This window comes from Marmota flaviventris, chromosome 6, assembly GCF_047511675.1.
Source record: "Marmota flaviventris isolate mMarFla1 chromosome 6, mMarFla1.hap1, whole genome shotgun sequence".
Lineage (NCBI taxonomy): Eukaryota > Metazoa > Chordata > Mammalia > Rodentia > Sciuridae > Marmota > Marmota flaviventris.
In genome coordinates this window covers 8,583,998-8,602,956 of record NC_092503.1, presented here as the reverse complement: position 1 = coordinate 8,602,956, position 18,959 = coordinate 8,583,998, and the positions used below count along the sequence as shown (strand labels likewise).

The window sequence follows — 18,959 nt, the reverse complement described above, 5'->3', positions numbered from 1 at the left end:
GACTGCCTAGTTAGTGGAAGTTCTCCCCTGACTCCATAGCTCCTGCTCTCTCCACACCCCATGTGTTTGCCTTTTGAGATGCATTTATGGGTTGATTGAAAATTTTTAAATAAGCAAGTCATGATTTTACCTGAGAGTGTTAACCTACTAAAAGTGTTAACCTACTAAGCTCTTAAAATGTTTCAAGAAGCTCTCCTAGCCCAATTCTGATTTAATCATCTGGGAAGAGGCATCAAAGGCTTCCTTTGGTTACTGACATGAGTCATGCCACCCTGGGTTGGCCCTGGGGGGACAGAGACTTCAGAATTGACTTGCTTCTCCTAGATAAGAGTGCTAGGTGGTCCTCCATCTGAAACTCAGGACACGTGTAGACAGGAGTCCTTATAAAAGTCATTATGGAGTAATTGCTTATATAATGGCTAGTTCTGTCTGAAGGGGTGACAGGGGTGTAGCTCAAAGCTAGCAGTCAGAGGAAATGGCCTCCAGTGCAAAAATCAGTGGTCTTCATGTAGTTTAGGATGGTGGTGGGTTTTTAAAATTAATTAATTAATTTTACAGTAGAATGCATTTTGACATATTGTGCACAACTTCTCATTCCTCTGGCTGTACATGGTTCACAGTTACTCCAGTAGTGTAATCATACATGTATTTAGGGTAACAATGTCTGTCTCATTCTACCATCCTTCCTATCCGCACAGCCCCACCCCTCCCCTCTCTTCCCTCTACGCAAACCGAAGTTCCTTCATTCTTCCCTATCACCACCCCCACCCCACTATGGATCAGCATCCACTTATCAGAGAAAACATTCGGCTTTTATTTTTTTGGGATTGGCTTATTTTATTTAGCACCATATTCTTAGTTATAATCATTTACCTGCAAATGCCATAATTTCATTCTTCTTTAAGGCTGAGTAATATTCCATTGAGTATATGTATCACATTTTTGTTATCCATTTATCTGTTGAAGGACATCTAGTTTGGTTCACTCGTTTAGCTATTGTGAACTCAGCTGCTATAAACATTGATGTGACTGTGTCACTGTAGTATGCTGATTTTAAGTCCTTTGGGTATAAACTGAGGAGTAGGGTAGCTGTGTCAAATGGTAGATCCATTCCAAGTTTTCTGAGGAATCTCCATACTGCTTTCCAGAGTGGTTGCACCAATTTGCAGTCCCACCAGCAATGTCTGAGTGTAAGGGATGGTGATGTTTTTATCCTTTCATTCATTGATTCAGATTAGCTCAAGAAACTCTGATTTTGTGCCCAAATCTCTGTGGGCCAACTTAGCTGTTTAAACTTCATGAGGACTCAGTTGAGATTAAATGAGATGATTAGATGGTTCTTTTAATGACTGGCACTACGGGACTAGGGTTTTAGTTTGCTCAGTGTATAGGTCCTGAACTGGGGCTGGAGATCCTTTCAGTGAGAGGGATCTGCAGTATTTATTTACTCAGGTGTGCCCACCTTCCTTACCTTCCTCTCCTTGACTGCTTTTCATCTTTTATGATTGGGCATCTGTGGGTATGGTCACCCCTCAAGGCCAGCCTGTGTCTGGTTGGCTCAACAGATGATATGAGGGCTTTGGTCACATGGGTGAGGAAGTGTGGGAGAGTAGATGAGTTCTAGCAGGTCACCACTTCCAGAGAAACAGCCCAGGAAGGGGCAGTCCACTGGCCAGCTGGAGGCCCCCTCCTGCCCACCTCCTCTGATGATCAGACCTGGCCTGCTTACATCCTCAGAAATTGAACACCCAGTACACGGAGCACTTCACAGGGGTGTGAATTTACCTCTCATTAACCTCTCCACGCTCTCCCTGATTATTATTATTTGGGGGGGGGGGAGGGAAGTGCTGGGATTGAACTCAGGGTTCTGCCCATGTTAACCAGAGCCCTCCACTGAGCTCAGCCCAGCCCAGCCCTCCCTGGTTTTCCGATGCTCTGCTGGCCTTTGAGGTAGAGGGGAAGGCTGTGGAGAGGCTGCGGTGCCTTAAGGTATTTTGTGTAGATCTAGAAGGTGAGATATTTGAGTTTCTGATTTTATGGATCAGCCATTTTTCTGTCTCCCTAGGAATATATCATGGTTGAGCATGTTACATATTTTTGTTTCTTAATGTGGTACCAAATGTCAAAATTCTGTCATAAAATTTTTAAACACTGTAGATTTTCCTTGTTCTACTCATTAATGTATAAACCAGAGAATAATAGTTCCTATCCAGATGACGGTAGAAAGTTGATTGAGGTCTTCTGACATTTACTAATGCTAGAAAAAGATAGGTAATTTTAAAAAGGTAGATTGGCATATATTTGTGATTTTATTTACATTAACAGCATTCATAAGCATTAACTTTAAAAATGTTCATTAGAGGGGCTGGGGATATAGCTCAGTGGTAGAGTGCTTGCCTAGTATGTGAGAGGCCCTGGGTTTGATTCCTTGCACCTAAAAAAGAAAAAAAAAAATCCATTTGAGTTCATGTAAGTCCATATAGGTCCATGTAAGTCCATTTTTTAGGTTATAGCCTAAACCTAGCAGAGAATTTATTTCAACAAATCAAATTTAAAAAAAAAGACTTTCCACAAAAGTTAAAACTTCAATTTTTAAAAACTTGCATAGGCAAGGAGTTGTCAAGTTTAGTGACACATTTTATGTATTTAGGGTAATAATATTTTTGCTGTGTGGGGCACTAAACCCAGGGCCTCCTGCATGCTCCCATTAAGCTACACGGCCCCCCAGCCCATCTGGTGTATTATCAAACAATTGATAATATCTGTGTTCCCTTTTTACATCCTAAAGGATATTAACAATTCTGGTTTCTCCAGAAACGTCACAACTGTCGAGAGCAAAACATACTTTGGGACCTCAGTTTCAAGCAGCCAGCACATAAAGAGCTCTGTGCGCAGTTATGTGTGAGAGCCAGAGGCTGCGAGGCCTGGTCCTGGGGGGCCACCAGACCAACTGGCCGACCACAGTTGTTCCCCTGATGTCAGGTAGTGCCCTTGGAACCACCTCCCTGGTCTCTGTCAAAGCTTATTGACAGAGAGAATTGTGGACTTCAGCTCCTCCCCGGAGCCTTCTCAGGCCTGTTGGTGCTCTGCAAATATCCTGGTAAACACTGACGGTAACCTGGGGGGACCTTCCTCTTGGCCGACTGCAGAAGGCTGAATGGTTCTGGAGCTCATCCTTTGTGACATTGCTTGGTGTATATACCACCATTATCATGGCAACGTGACTGTTTCCATAGCGATTCTGTTTTGCTTTGTGTGTATCCAGAAATATTACATTTCTTGACCTGCGTTGGGCACAGCATATGCTAATATACACCACAGCAGGAGACTAGCTTTGTAGATTGGTTAACCTCAGTAAGAGATAGGTAAAATGAGGTGTTTGGTCCTTTTCAAATTAATATGTTGTGATCCACTACTGGGGCGGAAACAGCACTGTTCGTACCTATTCTAAGGCCCCTTTTCTGCTTGCTTTTCAGAAACGTGAAAGCAAAAACTGGGGAATGGTTCTTTGAGGAACGAGCCAAAAAATTTCCAACTGCAGGTAAATGCTCTTCAACTTTTTACTATATGTAGTCCTGGTTTTAAAATATTTGCTGCTATGATTTTTGATTATAAAAAAGTTCATGGAGCTGGGGTTGTGGCTCAGTGGTAGAGCAATCGCCTCACAGGTGTGAGGCACTAGGTTTGATCCTCAGCGCCACATATAAATAAATAAATAAATAAATAAATAAATAAATAAATAAAATAAGGGTATTGTATCCATCTGCAACTAGAAAAAAATTTAAAAATAATTCATGGGCTTAGAATTGTCAAAAGACAAAAATCACAACAAATTTAGTTATAGATCAAATTGACTTTTATTTGCAATTTATGAATGGGGCAGCCTCTACTGTACAAAATAGAAGTCAGCTCCCAGGATGGCCAGGGCAGGACAGTGGCTTTTGTAAGGTGGGAACAAGGGAACAGAGCATGGCAGAAAAGCTGATTGGCTAACATCAGAAATTACTTGGTGGGGTTAAAGCAGAGGGGGGTCCCTGTCAGACTGACTCAGAGGAGGCTGGAATCTACTCTTTTCAGGAAAAACTGGTCTGTTTGGGGATCTAACTGCATCGTTAAAATGTCACTTTTCTTCTGCAGCATTTAGCATGAGTGACTGTTTTGGTCTGGTCTGGTCTGGTCTCTTGGGGTCTCGTGGGGGAACTCGGTCCAGAACAATGGCCTCCCGTGACTTTAGTTCACAGGCCCTGAAGACTGGTCCTCCTGTTCCGCCCGAACTTTCCTGCACCTTACCGCACACTATTTGCTACCTGTGCCTGTGGCTCTTCCCACTCTACCCCCACGAGATGGGTTCCCTTCTTTAGGACTCCTGCTCCAGGGAGTTTCCTTGACTTCCTGCTTCTCAGAGTGACAGTTCCTTTGGGACACCAACAGCTTCTGGTTGGTACATTTCTTCTGCAATTATTGCAAAGCTCCTTTTATCATAGATTTGTTTGTGTGCTTTTGTTTGTGTGAGTAGAAACTGCTTTTAGAATCTTGTTCCCCTCTACAGCACCAAGGACAATTCTTCCCTCATGATCCTGGGTCACAATAATTAACTGAAGACCACAGAGAGTGAAGAAGAGCATTTGCAGGGAGCAGGGGAGGAGGCTGGCTGTGGCCTGTGAGTGGGTGTGTGCAGCTGGTCTTAATACCATGCAGGTATTAAGATAATAAAGTGTTTTCAGAGTAAGACACGGCGGTGTGGTCCATGTTGACACTGAGAACTCTGCGGGGAGGGAATGGTACGCTGGTCACACAAGTGGCCTTACCTGGGCATGGTAAAGGTGTGCACACGTGACATCGCCATCAGGTGGAGGCCGCTCGCTGTGAGGAGCTCTTGTCTCGAGTGGTGACATGGGTGGCTCGTCTCCTCTGTGACTGTGATGATGGGCCTGGACTCAGACTGTCGGGCGTGGGTGGCTTCCGATACTTTTTCTAGAAAAAGTGTCAGTTTGAGTTAGGGAAGCCCGATAGCCTCACCAGGGTAACCAGGCAATAAGGGAGCCATTCGCTGGAGTGCGGATGCTTGGCTTTACAAGAAGCCCTGACAGCCACGGTGCAGAGCTAGATGGGATTAAATTCTCCCTGGGATCATATTGCTGACACTTCTTACTCAAGAATAAATGCCAAGGCTGAAGCCACAGAATGAAGCAAGGGTGTCTGATTTCACTCAGGCCAGTGCTTCTTGGCCCTTTCCATGATCCCCCCCACACCAGGTGGCTGGTGGGGCACCTTTTCCTAATTACTATGGGTCCATGACTTTGCCGTATCCCAGGGTCCATACTTGTGGTTTTGTGCTGGGGCCTTCAGGAAAGCCGCGGAGTGTTCATTGTAACGTCTGGGAATCACCCGCCTAGTCCAGCTGCTGCCCCCGCGGGTGCTGTCCTCCCCTTAGAACACAAGCCAGCACAGCCACCACAGCACAGGGCCTGCTCTGTTTTTTATTGCTTTGTTTGGTTTCTTTAAAATTCTTGCTGTGTTGGGGATGTCGCCCTTCTTCAGGTGGCAGAGACTCCATTTTTTTTTCCCTCACTTCAAATCCTACTTTATAAGTTGAACCACAGGAACTGAAGTTCCTGTCACCTCTCAATTTCAAGACACCTTCGTTGTTTCACACGTTGTTGGAAGCGTTGGCCCCATTGTCTCATTGGGTAGATGAGTTTTCAGACCAGAATGTGTGTGCGTGCACCTGGGTGTGAATGTGTGTGCAGGCATGTGTGTAAACACACAGGCTCACACCTCACCCTCTTTCAGCACCCCATCCTCTGGAAGAAGTAGGTCGCCATGGTGATGCTCAAGCTACAAAGGGGAGTCGGAAAGAGCTAAGCCTGACACCCCGGGGTCCCTTTTTCACCTTGTAACTTTCTACAGGAAAGAGAATGACAACAAGAAAGGAAAAAAGGAGAGCAAGGAATCGATCTGAGAATAAATCATTCTTTTTCTGTGGCTGCTGTTTTTATCAACGTATAAAGCAAACACCAAAAAAACAAAACAAATCCTTCTCTACAAGATTTCCTCAAATTCTGGGAGGTCTCATTTTCTTTGGCCTATCTCTGAGTGGGCTCAAGAGGTACAGAGAGATCCAGAAAATTACCAGGCTGGGGGAACAGGCTGGGAGTAGTTCTGGGAGCCAGATGCGTAGGGTAGAGTTGTAGCAGGGGAGTCTGGAGAGGTTATCAGGGGTCAACTGACAAGGCTTGTGTGGGTAAGGAGGGGGTCTTCTTTGCTCTTGGCTGTGCCCCTAAAGGAGAACATGGTAGAGATACGGGTGCATTGAACTGAATACCTGTGTCACGGGTCAGGTAAGGTCCAGTTAGGAGAGAGGAAACCACCTGGTCGTTGGAACAATGGGGATGAGATTCAGGCTGGTTAAATAGCTGTTATTGGAGGATGGAAACAGCAAAGGGGTCAGTGTGGGGACACAGAAGGACCACCCTTCCCTTCTGTCTGTGCAGCAGACAACCCCCCTGGTGTCTGGGATCCCCAGTGGTCCCCATTGCACCCCAATAGGGAGCCAGCTGCACCCCCAGCTCTCTGATATATTTTTGTGATTTCTGTAGTGTGTGTTGTGATGGTGCAAAGGAGGCTTTTTCTAGCCCTCTATATCCTATCCCAAAAAACTAGACCATGGCCTATACCATGAGGGGTTTGAGATCATCCCTTTCTGTGCATTGGTCACCTGTTGCTGCGTAACAAGTCACTCCAAACTCAGTGGCTTAAAACAACTAGCATTCTTGTTTTTGTCTCCAGCTGAAGGCTTTTCTGGGGCTAGAGGCTCTGACTTCTTGGGTTCCTTCACATACTCAGCCTTTCCCTGGCTCCATTTCTCTCTCTCTCCTTTGGCTCCTTTGTCTCTTTTCTCGAGTGGAACCCAAGGCCTTGAGCGTGATGGGCAAGAGCTCTACACCCTGAGCCGCATCCCCAGCCCAGAGGCAGTTTCTTAAGTCAAGCCGATGTGTTTATGTAATTTGGCTCAAATTGATTATAGTTTTATCCTGATGTTTATGTAATAATTTATAAAGACTGTTTTCCATGTCTGTCACCATCATCGTGTGATTTCTGCCTACCGCATCTCATCCAGCCTCAGAAGGTGTGAGCATTAATTTAATCAACTCACGATTGCTAGATAGCCAGGGAACTTTCAGTTTTCTATTACGCTCTGGGATGTTTGTAATATTAAAATCATATTTTACGGTGCAATGAACAGCCTTGAAGACAAATCTCTGAATATTTCTACAAGGATAAGGTTAGGAACTTGGTTTCCAGAGAGGATGTGCCTGAAACAAATCAAACAAACAAAGTAAAAAACAACTCTGTCAATTTGGTAAAGCCACATTGGTAGTGCACAGTGGTTTTCTTATATTTTAATTGCACTCATCTAATTACTAATGAGATTGAATATTTTCACTTTTTTTTTTTATTGAATCCATGGTCATTTATTCACTGAGCTATATCCCCAGTCTTTTTCTTTTTTAGACAGGATCTCACCAATTGCCTGGGCTGGCCTTGAACTTAAGACCTTCCTGTCCCAGCCTCCCAAGTCACTGGGATTACAGATGTGAGCCACCATGCCTGGCTTTCTATCTTTTTGACCTTCCATAGATGTTCTTTTTTAAAAACAACAACAACAACAACAAAATGATCTTTATTTTTAAAAATATCTTTTTAATTATAGATATATAAAATATCTTTATTCATTCATTTATTTTTTTTTTATGTGTTGCTAAGGATCGAACCCAGTGCCTCACATGTGTGAGGCAAGTGCTCTACTAAGCTACAGCCCAGCCCCATAGATGTTCTTCTTATGTTAAAATTATTAACCCTTTTCAGTCATATTACTTGCACATGTGTCTTCCAGTTTGTGGTCTTTGACGTATATAATTTTTTTTGTGTGTGTAATCAAATTCACTTTTTCTTATATAACTTTTTTCTTTGCTTTACTGCTTAGAGACTTCCTTATCCTACAATTCAGTTAAATACTCACACTTACTTTCTTCTTTTATTTAGCTCTTCACAGTCCATCAAAAAGCCTGATCTAATCTTTTCCCTGGTGTGCAATGCTCCAGAACTATGTGTTACATTATCAGTGCCCTTCACATTGGTTCATAATCCAGGGCCGTTGGTTTGTACAGCTCCAAGGTGCATCAATCCTGTGCTTCAGGGCTGTCCCCAGAGGCCAAGATGCTGCCTCAAAGGTCAAGAACTGTTTCAGTCAGCTTTTTGGCTGCTGTGTCCAAAAGATCTGATGAGAACAACATAGAGGTGGAAAGTGTTTTTGGGTCTCACGGTTTCAGAGGTCTCAGTCCATAGATAGCCAGGAAGCTCTCTGCACCATTCTGCATTGTCATTGTTACCTCCAGCCACTCTGTCCACAGGTACTTGGCTGGCATTCTGTGCAGGAACTTTTAGTGTGGCTTCTGGGGCCTGCCCCAGGGTCAAGCTGCAAGCTGTGTCAAATCAAAGCTCCTGGCCTCACACACAGAGGTTCTGACTCAGTGGGACTCGCGGGTTCAAGAGGATATTCCCCTTGGAATCTTTTTTATGTGTTCTGTTTGAGAGTCATTGGTAAAGTAGCCAAGTTAATGAACCATTATGATGGAAGTTGTCTAGGTTACAGATAACTAGAAAAATGAAGCTGGAGATTATCTTTAGGTTTCAGGCATCTGCTCAGCATGGAAAAATGGCACCCTCTTGTGGCTCCTTGCCATAAATGCACTTTTTTTCTTTTTCTCAGCCTGAAGGTTTTTGTTTTTGTTTTTGATAGTTGTAAGTGGACAGAATGCCTTTGTTTGTTTATTTTTATGTGATGCTGAGGATCAAACCCAGTGCCTTGCACCTGCTAGGCAAGCGTTCTGCCACTGAGTTATAGCCCCAACCCCAGCCTGAAAGTTTTATTGCTTGATTATTCAAACTTAAAAGCAGAAAGATTTTAATACGATTATTTTTAATACTAACACTTTTTTGAAGCTTAAAGGAGGATAAATGTAATATATAAATGATTTACTAAGAATTTCATTCTATTAATAATTTGGGAAATAGGATAGTTTAGGAAGGCTGAATATTTTTTATTTTTAGTTTAATTTGTTATGCATGACAGCAGAGTGCATTACAATTCATATTACACATATAGAGCACGATTTTTCATATCTCTAGTTGTACACAAAGTAGATCCACACCACTTGTGTCTTCATACATGTACTTAGGTAGTGATGTCCATCTTTGAAGGCTGTTGTGTCTGATAATTATCAGAAATAACTTTTCCCCTCCTCTTCTGGTAGCAAATGTGGCTTAGTCCTTGAGGTGGCTGTTCAGAGTTTTGTTTTCCTACGTGGGCAGCCTGGGTATGGTCCATTTGGCTACAGGGTTACGGGAAGAGCATCAGGCTGGAGGTGTAGGCTTGAGGCACTCGACTTGTAGATGAAAAAATCAGGTTCCAGTCAATATTTAGAGATGGCTCCATTCTAATGTCCTGCTTGTTCTTCAGTAAAGACCCCCACCCCACAATTGAGCAGGTGGATTCAGGTCTGCAGAGCTGTCTGTAAGTGACAAGGAGACCCCCTAGTTGATGTGTTTACTCTCCTAAGAGGCTGTCTTTAATGAAGCCATGTTTGTTTCCAAGACATAAAACTTTCTGTATATATTGAGGATTGAACCCAGGGGCACCAACTACTGAGCCACATCCCCAGCCCTTTTATTTTTTATTTTGAGACAGGGTTGCTTTGTATATGCTTTTGTCTTTAAGAAAATGTGGCATCCTGCTTTTGAATATTTTCCTTTTACTCCCCTCCTTGAGAGAAAAGACAAAAGAATGGCGGCATCACAAAAGGTGTGCTCTGGAAGTGATATTCCCAAGGGATTGGACTGCCTGTCATGTCTCTGAAAAAAATTTAGACTGGTCCATTCAAACTGGGTAGAGCAGAGATGATCGTATCAGATTAAGACCTTGATCTTCAAACTTTTTGCTTTCACCCAGTGTTTCCAGGTAATAATCTTCCCAAGGCAGGTTCTTGATCTTATTCAGTCATGTTGTTTTAAAGATCTACTTTATTGATCATAATAATTGTGGGTTTTCATGGAGTACGTGTGACATTTCAGTGCAAGCATACAATATACCATGACAGATCAGGATAATGGATGGACACCTCCTTAAACAGTTATTGTTTCTTTGTCTTAGGAGCATTCAAAATCTTCTCTACTAATTATTTTGAAACATACAATTAATTGTTGTCAACAGTAGTTATCCAATTAGAAGTTATTTTCCTATCCAGCTGCACCCTTGTGCCTGTTAACCATCCCCTCTCATCCTTCCCTCCCACCCGCTTCCTAGGGTCTTAACCACTATTCTATTCTCTTCTTCAGTAAGATCAGCTTTTAAACCTTCTGTATATGTGTGAGAACTTGCAGGATTTCTTCTGATATCTGGTTACTTCTCTTAACATAACATCCTCCAGGTCCACCAAGCTGCCACAATGACAGTATTTCCTTCTTAAATGGCTGAATAATATTCTGTTGTGTATATTTTTTCTTTATTTATCCATTAGTGCACACCTGGGTTGGTTCTGTACCTGGGCTATTGTGAATAGTGCTGCAACAGAGCGTATAGGCATCTCTCTGATATACCTGCTTCCTTTCCTTTGGATCTATACCTGGGGTGGGATTGCTGGATCATATGTTAGTTCTAGTTCTAGAGTTTTGAGGAGCTTCTGTGCTGTTTTCCATTGGTGTACCAATTTACATTCCCACCTATAGCATTTGGGAGTTTTTCTTCATGTTCCCACTAGCATGTTATTTTTTAAAAAATCTTTTTGATAATAGCCATGCTAATGAGGATGAGATGATATTATGATTTGTATTTCCTTAATGATTAGTGCTACCAAGCATATTTGCATATTTTTAACCAATTGTATATATTTTTAAGAAATATATATTCAGATAATTTGCTCATATTTTAGTCAGATTTTTTTTTTTGCAATTGACTTGAGCTCCTTATATATTTTGGGTATTAACCTCTTGTTGGACGAACAGTTTTACAGATATTTTCTCTTATTTTGCAGTTGTCACTTGTCACTTAACTCTGTTGACTATTTCCTTTGCTGTACAGAAGCTTTTTAAGTAGATGTGATATTATTCATCAGTTTTTGCTTCTGTTGCCTGTTTTGGGGGTCATGTCCAAAAAAAAAAAAAACTTTGCCCAAATCAATATCCTGATGTGTTTCCCCCTTGTTTCTTCTAGTGGTTTCCCAGTTTTAGGTCTTACATTTAAATATTTGAGTTGATTTTTTTTCCTATACTGGGAATGGAACCAAGAGCTTTGCACATTTAGACAAATGCTCCACCACAGAGCTCCACCCCAGCCTGATTATTTTACTTAGGGAGAGGAGGGGTCAAGTTCCATTCTTCTGTAAGTGGGTATCCAGATTTCCCAGCACCATTTATTGAGGAGACTCTTTTTTTCTCCAATCTATATCCTTGTTGCTTGGCACTGAAATTTAGTTAGCAGGCACATAAGTCAGTTTGCAAAACCAACATTTGGGCTTCTGGGGCAGACTTGCTTGCGATGTTCTCATCAGTCCTGGTTCTTGAGTCCTATGACTGTGTTAACGGAAAATAGGGAGAAATCGTATCACAAGTACAACTGAATGACAGTGCATCAGGGGCATGGCTGGAGTTACCTACAGGGAGAACTCAGGGACCCGTAGGCATGGAAGGATCTTAGTTTGGCACAACAGGTCCAACACTCTGTCGAGTTAGCTGAAGAAGCTATTGGTTCTGAAATTCTAATTACAGCATCATCCTATCAAGTGAAAGAGGTAGGCATAAGTAGAAAAAAAAATTAAGAGAGGTAAGAGTTTCATGAAGGTAGAGAAGTCACCCTGTGACCCCAGGAAGCTGTGTCTAAGATGATGTCAGCTTCACCTCAAGGTCCCTAAGGGCTGCACAGTCCCGGGAGCCTGGAATTGTGAGAGGTGGACCTGTTAAAAATTTTCCACCTTTCTGGAATCTGTTCTGTGACTTTTTTTTTTTTTTTTTTTTGTTAATTGACCTACTCTCTTTATTAGCATCTGTAAGACCTGGGGAGTGGGGGGAGAGAAGGGGGTGTTAAGGGAGCAGATTTGATAGGAACTCTTTTTCACTGCAGTCAACTTTATGGCAGGGAGATTACATTGACCATGACCTGGTTAATAGGCCTACTCAGTGGGTGAAAGTCCCTGTGGTCATAAAGCCAGTCCCACACGCTGGGCACGAAGCATGTCATCTGCTCACCCGGGGTGCTCCACAGTGGCTTTTTCCAGTGTCTAGATCAGGTATAGCCATTTGTGACTGTTCCATGGAGAGCACTGACTCGCACGCACTCTTCCACTCTGCATTCAGCACCAAGAAGCTGCCCTGCTCCAGCTCCCCTGGGAACCCATCCTAGGAGAGACTCCTCTAGAAGATTCTGCCACGGCAGAGGGTTCACGCAGGTCTCTCCAGAGGCTAGGACCCCTGCTCTCATCTTCCAGGCTCTTGACACATTGCAGAAAAGAATTTAAGGATGAATTGGGTTTTAGCAAAAAGTAAGAGCTTTATCAGAAAATGAAAGATGAACTGGGCACAGTGTCTGGCCCACACCAGTCATCCCAGCGACTCAGGTGACTGAGGCAGGAGGATCACAAAGTTGAAGCCAATTGATTTAGCAAGACCCTATCTCAAACCAAAAAAAAATAAAAAGGGCTGGGGATGTGGCTCAGTGGTAAAGCACCCCTGGGTTCAATCCCCAGTATTAAGAAAAGAAAGACAACATTCCTAAAGCAGAATGCCAGCTATCTTGGGAGTGAGAAGCATGTTTGGGGCCTTGGGCTCTTCTTTTGAGGGAAGCTTTGTGAAGACAGCGTGGGAAGGTATCGGCTTGGTGCGTAGGGTTCTTTGATCATGCGTCACAAGATGTTTCTGACGGTCTGCTCTCCTTCTGAGACCTTCAGTTTGACAGTGTCTGTTCTATGTAGGTAATGTTTGGAATGTACCCATATTATTATAAGGTTTCTGAAAAGACTTCTCCCTTTGCTTGATCTAACCTAGAAATGCATCATGTAGGTTAACAGTGCACTTAAGCTTTAATCAAAGCTAGGCAATTTTCATTGATAGCAAATTTACAGTAACTCTAAGGTTTATAAATTTCTCAGAAATTTGGGAGTGATGGGACAGGAGGGGGCTTTTAGACTTACAGCCACAGTTTCATTTTCCTCCCCCCTTTCTCCTTTCTACCTATCTTTGTCCTTTCTACCTCAATACCAATTTCCAGGGTGAACAATTCCTTCACACGTGAGCCAGGTTTCAAGTTTCTTGGTTTTGCACCGCCCTTGGTAGCCACACCAGTTTGGACTGACCAGAATCTGAGCTTAGTCTAGCTTCCAGCTCTGACCCAGCATTCCTTCTAATTTCACTGAGCCATTACAGGTACAAGAACCAAGGATTCTATCCTTTGCTTTCTCCCTATTCACTTGCATTTCCTTATGAATCCAGGGAATAGCCCCCCAGGAATCGCAGGCACCTCCAAAGCCCCTTGGTAATTTTTACCTTCAAAACTGGGTGTAGTGCAACTCTGGCTATGTGCCATGGGTGACCGCCCTGCCACCCAGGAATCCGAAGTTCCTCCTCCCCCATCCGTTTTTCCTTTTTCTTCCCAAACCACATAATTTTATCTCATTGCTCTTATGGGATTTATGGTCCTTCCCTTCCCCACAAGTAAATAATAATTAAAACTCCCCAACTGCAGCCAGAGTAACTCTAAGTTACCTGTGGTCAAGCAAACCTTACCTGGCTACTGAAAATCTTCACGTCTGTCTGACCCAGACTGAGGCCTCCCTACTTGTTTGTTACGACTTCCGAAGGTCACATACTCTCTCACAATACAAACTAAGCCTAAATCTAAAGCCTAATAATGATCAGGGCTCAGTACAAAAAGAGCAGAGACCCTCAGAGAGGAGCTTACAACCCCCAGCCTCCAAGAAAGACAGGGGACCTCCAGGGGTCAAGGATGCCTTCTTTCCTGTGTTCCTCAAGGATCTCAGTAGCTGCTAGCACTTACTTAGGGTCTTGTTGCTATTGCCCAAACTGTTAATAGAGAAAATTACAACAAATCTAGTTCTGCAGGTCTTAATTTGCTTTATTTGTGATTCTAGAATTGAGCAGCCGTCTGGATCAAAAGTGTTACAGAATGCTCTGCTCTACCACATGGGCGGGTCACTTTCATAACCAGAGAAAGGGAAACAGGCACCCAGCCAGACCCGTTGGTACAGCTCCTCTGTCTTATTTGAATGTGGTTGGAACAGTTGTCTGCTTGGGATTGGCTGAGACTTGACTACTTGCTACAAGAATAGGTTACAGTCTTTGTTACATCAAGTTAGGTTTACAATTTACGAAGTATGGAGAATTGTTGAAGCCAGACTTAATTCAATTTAACAGATTAATATTCAGACTCTAGAGAGAACTCCTAAAACTCACATTCACTTTGTAGAAATAATCTAAAGGATGCTGAAAAGGAGTTCAGACCCTGTTGACCCAGATACTCAACAGACTCAGGTCAGTTACCATCAACCATAAGCAGATCTTAGCGGAAGAGTTGCTGTCTGGCCCTCCATTACCGTCATCACCTTGGAAGCCAGCCAGAATCTCTGCTTGATGAATGGGGGCAGCTTCATCAAAGGGAAAGAGTATTTTTCTCTCCCGTAGCTAAGCACAAGAGTAATGTCTGGTGGCAAAAGGACACTGCGAGAGAAATGTTTGGTGCCCACAGGGCTGTAAATCTACCATTATTAATTCTGCTCCCTGGAAGGCATCAGTTGCTGATTCGAGGCAGTGTTCTTTGTCTCCTTTCACCCTGGGACTAGCCTGGCCCCAGGGATATTTATCTTAACTCAAAACATCTCTAAAAACTAAAATATGCTTTAGAATGGCTCTGGACTCCAGCTCAAACCTATTTTTTTTAAATGTTTGATTTTTATTTTAAAAAATTCAATTATTCCCATTGGAAGCATCTAGCATGATGTTATGGGGTGTGCACAGATAGTAAAAAGGTTGCTATGGAGAAGCCGTTTCACACACCATCATCCTGCCTGGTTAATTGTGTGTGTGTGTGTGTAGAATGAAAACCACTTGTGACAGAGTACACAATTCTGTACTTGTGAAGAAATTTTGAAATGTTCTGGGAGAGATTCTGCCTTGACAGTGGTTTAAAGCTTTGTTGTTCTGGGGCCTTTTCTTCCCTGTAAAGGAAAGACCCTAACACAGCAAAGTGTTGTTCTCATAAAATCCTTGTATTATGAACAGCTTCCCAGGATGGACCTAAAGATCTCAAGGAGAGGGCACATCTGCTCAGCTCCCATGGAAGCTCCATACAGGTAGCCTTTCCTGTGTTTTCTTTAGGTCTCTCTGGGAACTGCAAGGTACTGTTTCCTAGAGGGCCGCTGTTCTGATCCACAGGCACCAGCAGAGAGGTGGGCACAGGGCAGGCTGCTCTTCCACCTGACTGCCCTGTTAGCTCTGCAGCAAGACCACATGAGGCTGAAGTAGCTGGTGCAGGGTCTGGCTGCCTCAGAGGGAAGGCTAATGGGCAAATCTTGAGAGAGAGCTGGCTGCACGGGTGGTGCACTCAGATGGGAAAGCCCTCCATCACTTGGTGAATCGAGTTCCACTGGGGCATTCCAGGGAGACCGTTCCTGGCTCTCTTCCCCTGTGAGCCAAGTCATCTCAGAGAGAGACCTTGGGAGGACGGGTCCTGGCATCTTTCACAGGCGCCGCAGTCCAGGGTGCTGGTGTGGTCAGGAGCCAGTGTGGCTGGCCAGCATCGCAGCAGAGCCCTGCCTGTGGCGGGCATCCACGTCTATGAGTTTCTGTGAGCATCTGAAACAAGTTTCTTTCTTCCTTAATTCAGATGGAGAAATGGACACATAGATGCATAGTGATTTGTCATGGACACACTAGCTGCAGGGTCAGAGCAGTTTCTGACCATAAGCTACAGGTTGACTCCTGGCTCCTTCTGGAATCTGTGTGAATCCTCACCCGGCCATCCTCCAGCACTGCTGAGCTCTGAGCGGGGACTGTGTCTGCCTCCCTCTTGTGGCGGGCAAGCCGCCTGCGCATATTACAGTCAGTTCATGTGAGTGAATGAAACGACAGGAAAGTCATGGAAAACGGGACCGTGACTTATTTTAATATGTATCTGATCGTGTGACTTAAATGAGGCTATGCTTCTTGTTAGAACAGTGTCGTTGCTATCAATGTCATTCTTACAGCCACCACCTCCCACGTGGCAAGCCCTCTTCTGGGTACGGGGGACACCAAGTTGCATAAGACAAGACCCATGTCCGCAGAGACTTCCGTCTTGGTGGGGGGACAGATGTGTGCATCTATTTACAGCGGAGTCAGAAGACTTCTGTGTGAGTGTGCACAGTGATACCACAAGGCCCGCCTGGTGGGCACAGTCACCAAATCTCTGTAACAAAACCCCCGGGGGAGTGTGGGCAGGGATAAGTGAGGTACAGCCCAGGTGGAGAGCAGGCGTGGGTAGGCCTGGGCGTCTGGGAAGCTCAGCTTGGCCAGGATTGAGTGTGGGACACTGGAGAAGAGGGTAGGGACTCAGTGGCAGAGACCTGTGGACTAGCTTCCTAGCACTGCTGTCACAAAGAACTACAATCTTTGGTACTTTGCTTGCTTCAAACAACAGAGATTTATGGTCTTCCCTGTTCTGGAGACAGGAAGCCTGAGGTGGAGGTGTGGGTGCCCCCTGCATCCTCCGGCCTCTTCTGACCACAGGAGGCTCCCAGCCATCCTGGGCACTGCTGTAGCTTATAGAAGTGTCCTCCAGGCTGCCCATGTCACTTGGCTACCCTCACAGCGTCTGTGCACTGACACATCCATGTCTGTGTCCAGTCTTTCCCTTTTTGATAAGGACATAGTCATACTAGCTTAGGACTTAGGACATGCTCTAATGACCCCATCTTTGTTTTTATGTGGCCCCAGGAGACCTGGTGCTCAGTTTCCCCGTCCCTAACTCAGAGTGCCTGGGAAGCTGGGTGTCTGCCTCTCTTTGCCCGGGGAGGGAGCTGTGGGCCCTGTGCTTCCCTGCCGGGGGTGGTGCGCCCCTCAGGAAGGGGAGAGTGATGTGGTCAAGGAAGTCCTTTCTGTTAGGCTTTCCAGGAACACACAGGAACTCAGCCTTACTCTTAGGTTTTGGGGTTTTCCACGAGGTGCTGTCTGTGGATCCGCTAGTGGGTCCTTCTGGGCAGGGAACAGAGACTCAGCCACATGGGTGGCGTCCTTCTCTAGTGGCCCATCTTGACTTCATCTGCAAAGGCTCCATCTCCACCTAAAGTCCAGTTCACAGGTAGCAGGGGTGAGGACTTCAACCTGTCTTTCCAGGGGACAGTTCAGCCCCTACCAGCCTCCTGTGCTGGGCAAGGAAGTTGCCTTTGGACCCACAGAGGCAGGTGCCAGTGAAGAAGGGGCAGGATCTCAGTGTGCCCCGGAGGGTGTGGTGGACGTGGGAAATGAAGGGGGGCTGTAGGTGAGGAGGGACACGGCTGGGCTGGGGAGGAGTCTGCCTCCTACTTTGGGGCCCTCTTGCACCCAGCCACTGCCCTATGTACACCCTTTCCACCCTGCCCTCTCTCCCTCAGGAGTCTGATGCCCAAGGTGAGGGATGCCTCAAACACAAGAGCATGGGCCTTGCTTCCGGAAGGTTCCAGCAAGGGAAGATATAATGACAAATGTGAACGCATTGATAAAGTTGGGAAGTGGTACAGTTCTCAGGGACTTGGTTATTGGCCTATGTGTGATTGTTCTCCTTTTAATTTTTTTATTATGAAAAAATATGAACCCAAGTAAAGTGGTAACTCCCAAGAACAACCAGATAGCCCCAGTCATCCAAGCTGTGTTCAGTTCCGTGTCTCCCCACCTTACTTTGCTTCCCACCCAAGTAGCCACCGTAAGCAAGTGCTGTGCATCCACAAGGTCAGCTGCACATTCCTGAGCAGCCCTGGCAGCCTGGGTCCGGCCCTGCCCTTGGCAAAGTCTGTGTTCCCTCAAAGGCCACTTGACCAGCCAGGTGGCTGGGAAGGATGGCAGGGACCCTTGATCCCAACACCTTGCCTCCCCAGAGAGCTGCCCTGTGAGTTTCCTCACAGTGGCTGCATGAATTTAAAGTAGGTTAATAAGCAACAAAAAAAGATTTGGTGCTTTTGAAGGAAGCTTTTGGCTAGAAGCTATGGCAAAGGGCAACAGAAGAAGAGCAAGGGAAATAACCTGAACCTGGAAGCCGGACAAAAGCCACTGGGGGGCATTTCTGTCATCAGTGGGGCCTGCAGACACTGGGGCTCTCATGCCAATTAGGTTTGGATCTGCACAGGAGAGGCTGGATCGGGGGCTTCGGGTGGACTCCTAGCTGCCCCGATCCATGCCGTGTCAGGTGGCAAGGGCCTGGGCAAACCAGAACCTATGGACCAGCTGGTCCTCCTGCCTATTTTCATGTCTCATGAGGTAAGCACATTTTTGTTTATTTGTTTTGACATCTTAAATAGTTAACAAAGACTAATATTTGTGACATATAAAAATAATGTTTAATTGAAATTTCAGTGTCTGCAGAGTTTGATCAGCACACAGATGTGCCCATAGCTGCTTTCACAGGCAGAGTTGAGGAGCAGTGACCAGAGATGCTGTGGCCATTCCCACGGCCATTTGGGAGGCCAAGGAAGGAGGATTGCAAGTTCAAGGCCAACCTAGGCAACTTAGTGGGACCCTGTATCAAAATAAAAGGGGCTGGGGCTGGGGTTATGGCTCAGTGGTAGAGCGCTTGCCTAGCATGTGTGAGGCACAGAGTTCAATCCTCAGCTCCACATAAAAATGAATAAATAAAAGTATTGTGTCCATCTACAAGTAAAAAG

The 18,959-nt window shown here is 44.9% G+C and overlaps 1 protein-coding gene across 7 annotated transcripts in view; it reads left to right on the top strand.

Moving 5' to 3' along the window:
• The window catches only part of Sytl3 (synaptotagmin like 3), a 67,807-nt gene that overhangs the window by 22,270 nt on the left and 26,578 nt on the right, over positions 1-18,959 (top strand). For all 7 annotated transcript variants that reach the window (XM_027939531.2, XM_027939528.2, XM_027939530.2 and 4 more), the window contains one exon: positions 3,477-3,541. In XM_027939531.2, the coding sequence (XP_027795332.1) occupies positions 3,477-3,541 (65 nt within the window). The remainder of the gene's footprint in view (positions 1-3,476; positions 3,542-18,959) is intronic.